We start from the raw sequence: 12850 nt of genomic DNA on the forward strand, positions 1-12850 counted from the left end.
TCACAGCGTGATCTCTCGAGAACACGCTGTGTCTGCACTGCCAGAAGCTGGGCGTTGTGAACAGAAGTGGATGATGCTGATTCGTCAGAACGGCCAGCTAGTAAAAGAAGTAAAAACGCCCCGATGTACGCACATAATACACGCCCACTTGGACTTTTACTTTTCAACACGCCCAGTTGTACTTTTGCAAGCCTCATTTGCATAAATACAAAAATGGTCATAACTTGGCCAAAAATGCTCGTTTTTTAAAAATAAAAACGTTACTGTAATCTACATTGCAGCGCCGATCTGCTGCAATAGCAGATAGGGGTTGCAAAATCTGGTGACAGAGCCTCTTTAAGTATACGGGACCCCCTCACACTATAAGAGACTGCTTCAGATGTGTGTGTGACATCACTTTAACTTGTACGTGTGATTTCTCTGAATTTTTATGCTAATATTGGAAATATTAACATTCGGTTCGTTTTCTCATAAATTATTTGTAAAACTGAGTTTGGCGGTTCCCGCAGTGCTGCCGTCTCATTGTTTCTGCATTCCTCGTGAACTTTCTGTACCTCGCTTGGGTAAATTGCAGCTTTCCATATAAAGCTATTATTGTCTTCGGGAAGCAGCTGATAAAATATGGCTGAATGGGAACTTTCTAAACAAGTCTTTTTACTTTATCTATTGACTATTATTTTCCAGAAATCTGTAGAGCGCCCATAAAATTATCAAACATTTGTATAGAGAATGCAATATGTGTATTGGTAAAGTTAGAACACTGTGTAAAAGTCTTAAAGAAAAAATAACCACCTTTGGCCAAGTCTTATTTAAAGGAAACCTGTCACATTAAACATGTTGTCCAATCTGTGGGCGGAGCCCCTATGGGAGGGCAAAATGACTTAATGATTGACAGCTGTCCATGTGTGAACATGTATACAGAGAAAGCTGACTAGGACCGCCCACTGGACTCCTAACCCCCCATTTAATTATTTCCTATTATTTATATGGCGCCAATTCTACAGTCCTCTACAAAAGTTGTATCCACTCACATCAGTCCCATTTCCCAGTGGGGCCTACAATCTAATTTCCTTATTTCACACAGCCATCTAACCTTTTTAAAGGGGTATTCCGGTTACTACAAGTTACCCCCTAAGGGGTAACTTGCTGATCGGTGGGTGTTCAACCAGCTGGGACCCCCACCGTTTACAAAAACGGGGGTCCCATACCCCTCGTTTGAACCGAGCATCAGGTTGCTCATGTGCAGTGCCGCTCCATTCATTCTCTATGGGAGCGCCGGAGATAGACGAGTACAGCGATCGGCTATTTCCAGCACGGCCTTAGAGAATGAATGGAGCAGCAGTGCATATGGGGTACCTGTCGCTTGGTTCAAATAAGGGGTACGGGACCCCATTCTCGTAAACGGTGGGGGTCCCTGCTGGCGAACACCCACCGATCAGCAAGTTACCCCCTACCCTATGGATAAGGGGTAACTGGTTGTAACCGTAATACCCCTTTACATATTTTTTAAGTGTGGTGGGAATCCAGAGCACCCGGGAGAATCTCACAATAACACTGAGATATTAACTGCTGGTCGGATTTGAACTTAGGACCCAGTGCTGCAAGCCAACTGAGCTATTGCGCCGACCACATTTGCTTAACCCATTCCCTGTCTTTTGACGGCAGGCGGTGCAGGTCCAGAATCTGCAGCGACGTCTTCTGGCGTCGCTGTAGAAAAGGCTTATGAGCGCTCCAGTGAGCAGGAGCTGTAACTAACGGCTCCTGTACTTAGAGAATCCTAGTGAACACAGCCGGGATCATAGGAAACTCCGATCCCAGCTGTTTAACCCCTTGATCGCCACGGTCCATGACCGCAGAATGATCAAAGGGGGCTCCCCTCATTGATCGCATCACTGAAAACACGGTGATTAGGAGTACCCCCTGCAGTCGACTCTGGGGGCCTATAAAGGACCCCAGGGCTGTCTATTCTGTATGCCTGCTGTATGCATATGTGTTGTCATAGGGACACAGTATAATGTACTGGTATGCAGGAGTATGCTAACACATTAATTGCTAATACAAATCGAAAAAATGTACCCCAAAAAATTTACCCAAAAATATATTTTATTCCCATACATTACATAAAAACAAAAAAACACACCTGTTAAGTATCTACATATCTACATGACAGTAATAACCTGAAGAATTAATTTAACAGTTTATTTAACGTGAAACGTGAACAGGATAAAAAATAAACAAACCAAAAAATTCATACAGCCACATGAAAGAACAATCCAACAACCTCTGGTTCAAGTCCCCCAGGTGGGCTAACAAATTGTGTAAAAAAAAAAGTGAAATAACGTTTTTAGTAGTGAAAAAATATATATATAAAAAGTAAAAAAAAAAAAAGCTTTTTCCTCTAAAGTAATGTAAAAAAAGTTAACAAAATTGGTAGCGCTGCATCTATAAAAGACAATATATTATTATCTACCGCACGGTGAAAGACGTAAAAACAAATTCCAATTTCAGCCTGCATATAATTTATTTTCAGCTTCCCAGTACATTATATGATACTTTAAATGCTACCGATATAATCTACAACTCCTCCCGCATAAAATAAGCCCTCACACCGCTCTATTGACAGAAAAATAAAAAAAGTGATGGCTCTTGGAAGGCGGGGAGTGAAAAACAAAAATGAAAAATCAAAAAATGTTTCAGTCCTCAAAGGGTTAAGGCTTTTTTTTTTTTTTTAAGACCTGGTCATTAAGGGGTTAGTTTTTAATGGCCTTGGAGTAGTCATAGGGAAGGGGGTAGTGGGTTTGAAGTCAACCTGATCCGACCTCAGGGACTGTGAGGGAGGGGTTTCGAGTACAGGGCATTTTTGTTTTTGATGTCCTATTTGGCACTCCGGAACCCTGTTACAGATTTTGCATTGGGTCCCAGAAGCTTCAGGTTACACCTCTGCTCTGTCCCGTATAAAGAACCCTCTTACCTATATAGGAAATATACCATAAACCCGTACGGACCTAATACTTCTCCCAGCTGAGGGTTTGCTTCAATTGTATCCAGTCTATACAATCCTCTGTGAGCAAAACACCTCAGTAGCAGCACAAAATGTATCACTCCAGAGCCCAGGTTATTTTAACTCACAGAGGATTGGATACAATTGTAACAAACTCCCAAGTATTCGGTCTGTACCGGATTTCAGCCTTTGGATCTACGTAATAAGGTTCCGATTCACTGACAGCAAGCGGAGATCTTGAAAATGGTAAGGAATTGAAACACAAAGTATATTAGAAAGTTGCAGAACTTTTCATTGTACAATTACCCGATGAAAGTGCCTAAAAGTTGGACCTGATAAGAGAATACACAATGAAATCCAACATAAGAAAAGATGTTCTACACTATAGACCGGGAATCAGGAAAGGGTTAAAATCCATCTGCTATAACCTGAAGTAACTAGTGAGATGCCGGAAGTAAAATGCAAATGATTTGTCAGTGATATGGGGTCATATGGCTTATATGGCGGCGGATTAGCATTATACTGATGATATATTTTTATATTTTGGGCATTTTTTATGGTTAGTGTTCCTTTAAGAGGGATTGATTTCCATGATTCACAATGTTTGGTGGGTTCCAATCAATAAAAATAAATGGATGAATAAGATTAGGTATTTTTTAGGGAAACCTGAGGGTGGCGCTCTTTGAAGGGCACCTGGCTCCAGAGCTGTATCTTGACTTTTCTCAACATGGAACAAAAGTTCAATTGGATACCCTAGCCATGTATCTAAATATCCTGACCAACGCAAAGTGGCTTGTTGAGACCCCTCAACCGGGCATTCAGCACCCTTATAGCCCCACTAGGTACGTTCCTGCCTAGCCCTCGGCAAGTTCACTATAGTAGTGAATGCCCCACATACTATTCTTGCAGTGGCGCCCTCTACTGTCTGTGTGTGACTCTGAATGTCCCAGATATTAGTGGACCAGGGCTATATTGCCCATTTGGCATAAGAGGCCCATGCCTAGGGGTGACCAAGTGGAAAAGAAGCTGGGGTGGTTCTCCCTGCCCCCTCCAAATCACCTCCATGTTCATATTAAGAAGTTTTTTTATTGTGCACTGCCCCTTTAAGTGTGGTGCTGTGCCGGGAATTTACAGTCTCCGCTCTTCTTTTTTTTTGACTACAGGGTACAGGCCGGTGACGAAACGTTTTGTGAAAATTGTCTTTTATAAATAGAGAAACATATGGCGTTACAGCGAGCATATTGTCTGATTCTCATGGATAATTATGTTCATCGCACCGTGCAATTAAAAAACGAAAGAAAACGACTTTATGCTCAGAGACGATTATAGTCGTGTTATAGATCAGCCAATGTCCCGCGAGCTGCAGGCGGTGTGAACGCAGAAACACTCAGCTTACCAATGTGACGATGGGTGTATGTGTACAGCGATTATACTCAGCACAATTTGCTGTTCAGGAGTTTGAGAAAGCTGGGTGATAATGCAGATAGTGTTTGTAATAGTGGTCTTTACCGAGTCCTTGGGAAAGCTGGGTAACCACTCATGCCGAGAGCTGCTTTCACCCAGCTTTTCCAGAAACAGATACGTATGACAGTCACTATGTATAATCGCTGTACACATACGCCCAGATAATTAGACAGGACACTGCTCCCCACTGGATCCAAACACCCTTCCCCTGAAATACTCTGTGCTGTTGGGCATCCTCCTTCCTCTATCAGTCTGTGGCCTACTACTCACATCATGACACCGTTTTTTTTTCCACCTGTCCTCACTAATATCATCACATGAGTGGACAGGGCATTGTCCTCCACAAGACCAGCACACTCCTCGCCTGAAATACTCTGTGCTGCTGGGGAGACTCCACTCCTTACAATATCTCTTCATCTGTGTACTGCCACTTGCATCCCTTTCCCTCCCTACATCATGCACAGTCCCTGTCATATGCAGTCGTGTCCTCACTCTCATTATCAAATGAGTGGACAGGTCACTGCCTCCCACTAGATCTCCTCTCCTGAAATACTCAGTGCTGCTTGAGGATCCTATGCTTTTCTTATACTATCTCTCCAGCTGTGAACTCCCACTTGTCTCACTTTACCCCATCACAAAGTGCCCTGTCCTCACTAACATCATTACATAAGAGGACAGGTCACTGCCCTCCACAAGGTCAGCACACTCCTCTCCTGCTGCTGCCATCATTCCCATGATCTGATTGCATACAATGCATTCTATTCCCACGCACCCAGAACAAGCAGATGTTGTTGTAGTCAACCTCATGTAAGGAGAACGCATTAGACTACAGAATAGCAGCTCATGTAACGTCCTCCGCTGAGGAGATTGTCTCCGGGATGTCAGGTTGCCTTTGCTTTAAAGCTTCACCCTGACCTTGAGGAGACAGCTGCATTTTACACGTCTTGTGCATTTCTACTCTGAAGGACTTTATTAATTCCCTCTGGGTCAAGATAATCGGTCTCCTCATTCGTAGTCTTTCTAACTCCTGCGACTTCACTGACAGCCGGACACCTCGAGATGGCGAGTTACCGAAATCAGCGGCGACACCTTCATTCCTTCGCCGCTCCACCGCGGCAGACCGGCTGTAATTGATTTCTGGCGCATCACCTTGCCGTTACAGGGCTGGAAGTTTTCTCCCGGCTGCTCGGAAGACAGAACTTCTTACTTAACAAACAATATGTACAAATTCATGATTCTAATTAAAATCCTGCGTGAAATGGTTTACAGTCATTCAGAAAATGTCAGCGGCGCCCGTTACGGTCGTATTGTCATTTCTCTCCGTGAATACAGAGGCGTAACTTGAAGCTCCTGGTCCCCAATGCAGAATCTGTAAGGGGCCCCCAACTATCACATGTCATATATAATACTGGTCTTCTCATATAAAGCAAAGGGACCTCAGGCTCCAGATGGGACCACGTCCTCTGCACCCTCTATAGTTACATCACTGTGTGCATGGATTTACGTCACCTTGATTTGAGAGGTTTTACGTGCTGGAGCCGCTTTGCTGGCAGTTTTTAGGATTAGGTCCTTTTCATTGTAGGGTCACCAGTAAAATTCAGATTTGAAGATTTCTTGAGAATTTATCAGCCAAGGGCATTTTGTTACAGTCAGTGAATGGAATCCAGTTAACACTCTGCAGCCTGTAGCCAACCAGCGGGATTCCATTAGCTTAAATATTTCTTTCCCGATTTTATGTAGATAGAAGTTAATACATTACTGTTGAAAAGTTCTGCAACTTTCTTATAAACTTTGGATTTCAATTAAACAGTGTTTCAAAGATCTCTGCTTGCAGTTAGTGAATAGGAACATTCTTGTTTGTTTGAGAGTTTGAAACAATTGTACCCAGTCTAGGCAATCCTCTGTAAACTCCAGGTTGATATATTGTACCTTCACTGTATGCTGCTGATGTATTTCGCTTAGGCCCGTAATCGCAGTCCACGATGGTCGCTCTCCGCGGTTCATGACAGCTGCAGTCTGCTGACAGCCGACTGAATGTGCGGGACGTGCTCCCATATAAAGTATGGGAGCACGGTCCGTAAAAAGCAGAAAATAGGACATGTCCTATAATTTTCAGAGCCTTTCTACGGCACGGACACCTTCCCGTAAATATACCGGAAGACGTCCGTGGTCAATAGAAGTGAATGGGTCCGTAATTACGCTCCGTAATTACGGACTAATTCTATGGTCGTCTGCATGGGGCCTCACAAATGATTATCCAGACTGGATACAATTGTAACTAACTTTCAGCTTTGAGAAATATTAGGTCTCTACAGGTTCTTAGCCTTTGGATAGAAATAATAATGTTTCCATTCACTGAAAGAAAGCAGAAATGTTGAAAAATGGAAGGAATTGAAATACAAAGTAGATTAGCAAGTTGTAGGATTATATATAATGATTAAGCTTTATTTGTATTAAAGTGGATACCCCCTTTCAGTCCTTGTGATATCTATGCCACTCAACTATTCCTTAAAGGCTATATACTAGTACACCTTTGAAAGACATTTTTTTATTATTATTAAAAGGACAATCAATGTGATTGATGCAACTTTATAAATAGTTTTTATTTAAAAATATTTGTACTTTTTGAGATAGAGCTGCTTTGTGTTCTGTATACAGAGCAGCTGTATCGTTCTCTATGACCTGAATCCGTCAGTCCCGCGGACCTGACGGGTTCAGTGTCAGTGGGATCCACCTGTAATCTAGTTATGAACTTAGATGTGATGTATAACAGGTGGATCCTGCGTCAGAGACACACAGGACCCGCTGACACTTAACCCATCAGTCCCGCAGACCTGATGGGAACAGGATTTATCTAACGATACAGCTGCTCTGTATACAGAACACAGAGCAGCTGTATCTCAAAAAGTACAAATCATTTTTAATAAAAACTATTTATAAAGTTGCACCAATCACACTGATTTTATTAAAACAAAAATGCCTTTCAAAGGTGTATGTAGCCTTTAACAATTTCTATGACTACCAGTATGGACTTGATAACAACTTCCATGGGGGTTGTCACCCATCTTTCTTAGAGTCCAGAATCGAAAATCTGCCTAGCGGCAAGAACTATGGGACCAGGGTATGAGAGAACTTCGGGAGGGATCTGGGTGACAACCTCTGTTGGGTATTAGAATTGTCTATCACACAACTTTCACATAGGGAGGAGGATTTTGTCTCTTGACTGACTGCATATAAGTGGCATGTAATTGTGATCTTCATATCGCCCTATAGAAAAAATTAGTTGAACAAATCATGTAGTAATCAGATGTTTACTCTACTCATGGACGTATCTTATTGCTTTTCTTGTTTATGGGCGATTTGTGGTGTTTCGTTATTTTTTAACTCTCCCTTTAAATGTTTTTCAGGAAAATGACATCGGCAACATCACCAATCATTCTCAAATGGGACCCCAAAAGTTTAGAAATACGAACCCTTACTGTGGAGAGCCTTCTGGAGCCACTTGTCACCCAGGTAAGATCCAGTGAAGTCAACTGTCCACTGGTAAAGGGGTGACTTTTAACTTTTTCTCCCAAATACCCCCCTCACCTGGACCATCCTAGTAATGGTGACTTCTATACCCAGATGGTTCATACAACCATGCCCATGACCTTCCTTGGTGTGTTCTCTACCCAAGACCATGGTTGTAATTATATTGTGGTTATTCGTTGTTTTACAATACGATTGTGTAAGAAAATACATTTTTGGTGTATGTCCTTGGGCAACGATTGGGCCCCCTGATGGGGATGTGTCGCAAATACTAGAACTATATATACACTACCGTTCAAAAGTTTGGGGTCACCCAGACAATTTTGTGTTTTCCATGAAAACTCACACTTATATTTATCAAATGAGTTGCAAAATGACTAGAAAATATAGTCAAGACATTGACAAGGTTAGAAATAATAATTTTCTCCTTCAGACTTTGCTTTCGTCAAAGAATGCTCCATTTGCAGCAATTCTAGCATTGCAGATCTTTGGCATTCTAGATGTTAATTTGCTCAGGTAATCGGGAGAAATTTCACCCCATGCTTCCAGAAGCCCCTCCCACAAGTTGGATTGGCTTGATGGGCACTTCTTGCGTACCATACGGTCAAGCTGCCCCCACAACAGCTCTATGGGGTTGAGATCTGGTGACTGCGCCGGCCACTCCATTACAGATAGAATACCAGCTGCCTGCTTCTTCCCTAAATAGTTCTTGCATCATTTGGAGGTGCTTTGGGTCATTGTCCTGTTGTAGGATGAAATTGGCTCCAATCAAGCGCTGTCCACAGGGTATGGCATGGCGTTGGAAAATGGAGTGATAGCCTTCCTTATTCAAAATCCCTTTTACCTTGTACAAATCTCCCACTTTACCAGCACCAAAGCAACCCCAGACCATCACATTACCTCCACCATGCTTGGCAGATGGCGTCAGGCACTCTTCCAGCATCTTTTCAGTTGTTCTGCGTCTCACAAATGTTCTTCTGTGTGATCCAAACACCTCAAACTTCGATTTGTCTGTCCATAACACTTTTTTCCAATCTTCCTCTGTCCAATGTCTGTGTGCTTTTGCACATATTAATCTTTTCCTTTTATTAGCCAGTCTCAGATATGGCTTTTCTTTGCCACTCTGCCCTGAAGGCCAGCATCCCGGAGTCGCCTCTTCACTGTAGACGTTGACACTGGTGTTTTGCGTGTACTATTTAATGAAGCTGCCAGTTGAGGACCTGTGAGGCGTCTATTTCTCAAACTAGAGACTCTAATGTACTTGTCTTGTTGCTCAGTTGTGCAGCGGGGCCTCCCACTTCTCTTTCTACTCTGGTTAGAGCCTGTTTGTGCTGTCCTCTGAAGGGAGTAGTACACACCGTTGTAGGAAATCTTCAGTTTCTTGGCAATTTCTCGCATGGAATAGCCTTCATTTCTAAGAACAAGAATAGACTGTCGAGTTTCACATGAAAGCTCTCTTTTTCTAGCCATTTGGAGAGTTTAATCGAACCCACAAATGTAATGCTCCAGATTCTCAACTATCTCAAAGGAAGGTCAGTTTTATAGCTCCTCTAAACAGTAAAACTGTTTACAGCGGTGCTAACATAATTGCACAAGGGTTTTCAAGTGTTTTCTAATCATCCATTAGCCTTCTAACACAGTTAGCAAACACAATGTACCATTAGAACACTGGAGTGATGGTTGCTGGAAATGGGCCTCTATACACCTATGTAGATATTGCATTAAAAACCAGATGTTTGCAGCTAGAATAGTCATTTAGCACATTAACAATGTATAGAGTGTATTTCTGATTAATTTAATCTTATCTTCATTGAAAAAAACTGTGCTTTTCTTTCAAAAATAAGGAAATTTCTAAGTGACCCTAAACTTTTGAAGGTAGTGTATATATGTGCAATTCAAGTTGGTTGTGACTCCTGGCAGTCATATGAATAGTGGTCCTGTCTTTATTTAGGTCTTGAGTCTTCTCAATGATGTGTCCATCGTGATTATGGCCATTTTTTCCTCTCTTTTTCATTGAGCCAGATCTTCTCAGATGTTGTTCTAGATACAGTACCTGCTATATTGTTGTGTCCCACCAGTTCTTTAAGCGCCACTGAACCTGCAGTAAGATGCTTAGACAACAATCACCAAATATCATATGCAAATAGCCGTAGAAGAATATTAACTGTATAGTGCCACCTATGCTTGGTTTAACCTGTAAGCCACAGCGAGAATGTTAAGGGGTGCCTCCAATGTTGGCTGATCTCCCACCTGTATATACATGTGCATATAGCAGACATATGTGAGCAGGATGCATAATGTAGTATATACAGACCGGCGGCTGTTATATATGTTACTATGAGTCTGCTGTATACTACTGTATATAATATACCCCCTGAGCCTGCTGTATACAACTGCATATAATATACCCCCTGAGCCTGCTGTATACTACTAGTATACAGAAGGTTAAGAGTCAGGGGGTATACATACATCATATATATATTAGTATACAGCAGGCATGCTCAGAGGTATATATTATATACAGAAGTATACCATTCCGCTAACACTTGGCTGAGGCATCTCGGCGCACAATGTCAGCTGCCTCTCTCCCCCCGGACGGTCCCCATGCTCTCTTCTGCCATCGCGGCTCACCCACTCGCCCGCGTACAGTCCCCATGCTCTCTGCTACCGTCGCTGCTCATCGCCCCCTCCCTCGGACGGTCCTCATGCTCTCTACTGCCGTCGCCGCTCACACTCCCCTCTTCCCGGACGGTCCCCATGCTTTCTGCCTTGTTTAACAAATCTGAAAGCATGGGGACCGTCCAGGCGGGATGAGCGGCGATGGCAGCAGAGAGCATGGGGACCATCCGGGGGGAGTGGGGGATGTGTGGTGATGGCAGCAGAAGGCATGGGGACCATCCGGGGGAAGTGGGGGATGAGCGGCGACGGCAGCAGAGGGCATGGGGACCATCCGGGGGAGTGGGGGATGAGCTGCAATGGCAGCATAGAGCATGGGTACCATCCGGGGGGAGTGGGGGGTGAGTGGTGACTGCAGCAGAGAGCATGGGGACCATCCGGGGGGAGTGGGGGATGAGCGGCAATGGCAGCAGAGAGCATTGGGACCATAGTGGGGGATGAGCGGTGACGGCAGCAGAGAGCATGGGGACCATCCGGGGGAGTGAGGGATGAGCGGCGACGGCAGCAGTGAGCAGGGGGGCCATCCGGGGGGAGTGGGGGATGAGCGGCGACAGCAGCAGAGAGCATGGGGACAATCCGGGGGGTGTGGAGGATGAGCGGCGACGGCAGGAGAGAGCATGGGGACCATCCGGGGGGAGTGAGGGATGAGCGGTGATGGCAGCAGAGAGCATGGGTACCATCCGGGGGGTGTGGAGGATGAGCGGCGACGGCAGGAGAGAGCATGGGGACCATCCGGGGGGAGTGAGGGATGAGCGGCGATGGCAGCAGAGAGCATGGGTACCATCCGGGGGGTGTGGAGGATGAGCGGCGACGGCAGCAGTGAGCATAAGGAACCATCTGGGGAGAGTGAGGGATGAGCGGCGACGGCTGACCAAAACAAAGTGTTAGTGGACTTACTTTAAATAGTGCATCGACGGCACTGCCGTGCACTGCTCGAGTGGGGGTGGAGGGTACCATTCTTGGCTCAGGCAGGGCCCAACGGGTGATTTGGTGGGTCTGCTTGTGCCTGTATATCTGCCTCAGCAGCCATCCTGCAGCTGCTGTAACTGACTGACCTCATATGATAAATGATAATCCTTGCAGCACGGGCAGCCATACCTTTGGTGTTCTGGAGGTGTAGCGTCGATGCCGTCACAATAAGCCTGCTTTGCCATTGCCTATCCCAAACGTCCAGTAACTGTATGCTATCCAATAAGAATCGCTGATACGTTAATCACATATCAGCGATTCTAATTGGATAGAATACAGTTACTGACGGCTGGGCTGCATGTAATAACCAAACCGAAAATATCAAAATGCCCAAGATGACATTGGTTATCTGCGTTGAGTTATTTTTCTATTAATTTCCCAGCCCTACCCTATACTATCCGCAATTGTAGCACTGGAATTGGGAATATTACACGGTCGTGTGCATGGGGCCTAATCCCTGCCCAGGAGCACTCCAGCCTATATAGCGCTGCTTTGCAATAGTATTGGACCCCTTAAAGTTTATTTTGCACTTTTCAGAATGCAGGAAATACAACAAAGATTCTTGTAGGTAAATAGCGGAGATACATTTATGGACGGCTCGCATCGGGTTTTTGATCTGACATATTCAATCGTTTCCATGGAATTTGTTTAAACGTTGAACGTTTTGGCTTCTACCTCCTAATTGTAAAATATTCCACTTCTATCTGAAGAGATGAATTTCACGCCGGATCATATGAATTGTGATTAGTTTCATCTGGTACAGAATGAATTGCTATTTGTCTGCGTCTGCAGGCTTTATTGTAACATCTGCTCCCCGTGCCTTACAGCTTGCATTTTACCAATATGACAAGTTATGGCAACTCCTCGCTGCGCAGCGCTGTAACGTCCAATGCCAGGAATTAATGGGGCTGTGATTCAGAGCAGAGGGCACCGTGACACCTAAAGATTTATTTATTTTAATGTATTGTGTGCCCATTGCATCTAAATGGGGTTTTTCTCCTCTTGTAATATTATGGCACATCACTAGGGTGCGCTATCACATTCTAATTAATAGGGGGCCAACCTCTGGGACCTCATAACTAGCTGGTTCCTTCATTCTGAGGATCGGTAGGAGTCATGACAGTAGGACCCCCACCGATGATATCGCTAGAATATGCCATCACTGGTTGGGAATTACTTTTCCGGTTTTATCTGAACAAAGTTTAATCAACG

At 44.2% G+C, this 12850-nt stretch overlaps 1 protein-coding gene across 5 annotated transcripts in view; it reads left to right on the forward strand.

Annotated features, from left to right (window-relative positions):
- Positions 1–12850, forward strand: part of CTNNA2 (catenin alpha 2) — a 1837255-nt gene that overhangs the window by 181169 nt on the left and 1643236 nt on the right. For all 5 annotated transcript variants that reach the window (XM_075855983.1, XM_075855957.1, XM_075855967.1 and 2 more), the window contains exon 2: positions 7873–7978. In XM_075855983.1, the coding sequence (XP_075712098.1) occupies positions 7877–7978 (102 nt within the window). In that variant the 5' untranslated portion in view covers positions 7873–7876. The remainder of the gene's footprint in view (positions 1–7872; positions 7979–12850) is intronic.

This window comes from Rhinoderma darwinii, chromosome 1, assembly GCF_050947455.1.
Source record: "Rhinoderma darwinii isolate aRhiDar2 chromosome 1, aRhiDar2.hap1, whole genome shotgun sequence".
In the NCBI taxonomy this organism is placed as follows: domain Eukaryota; kingdom Metazoa; phylum Chordata; class Amphibia; order Anura; family Rhinodermatidae; genus Rhinoderma; species Rhinoderma darwinii.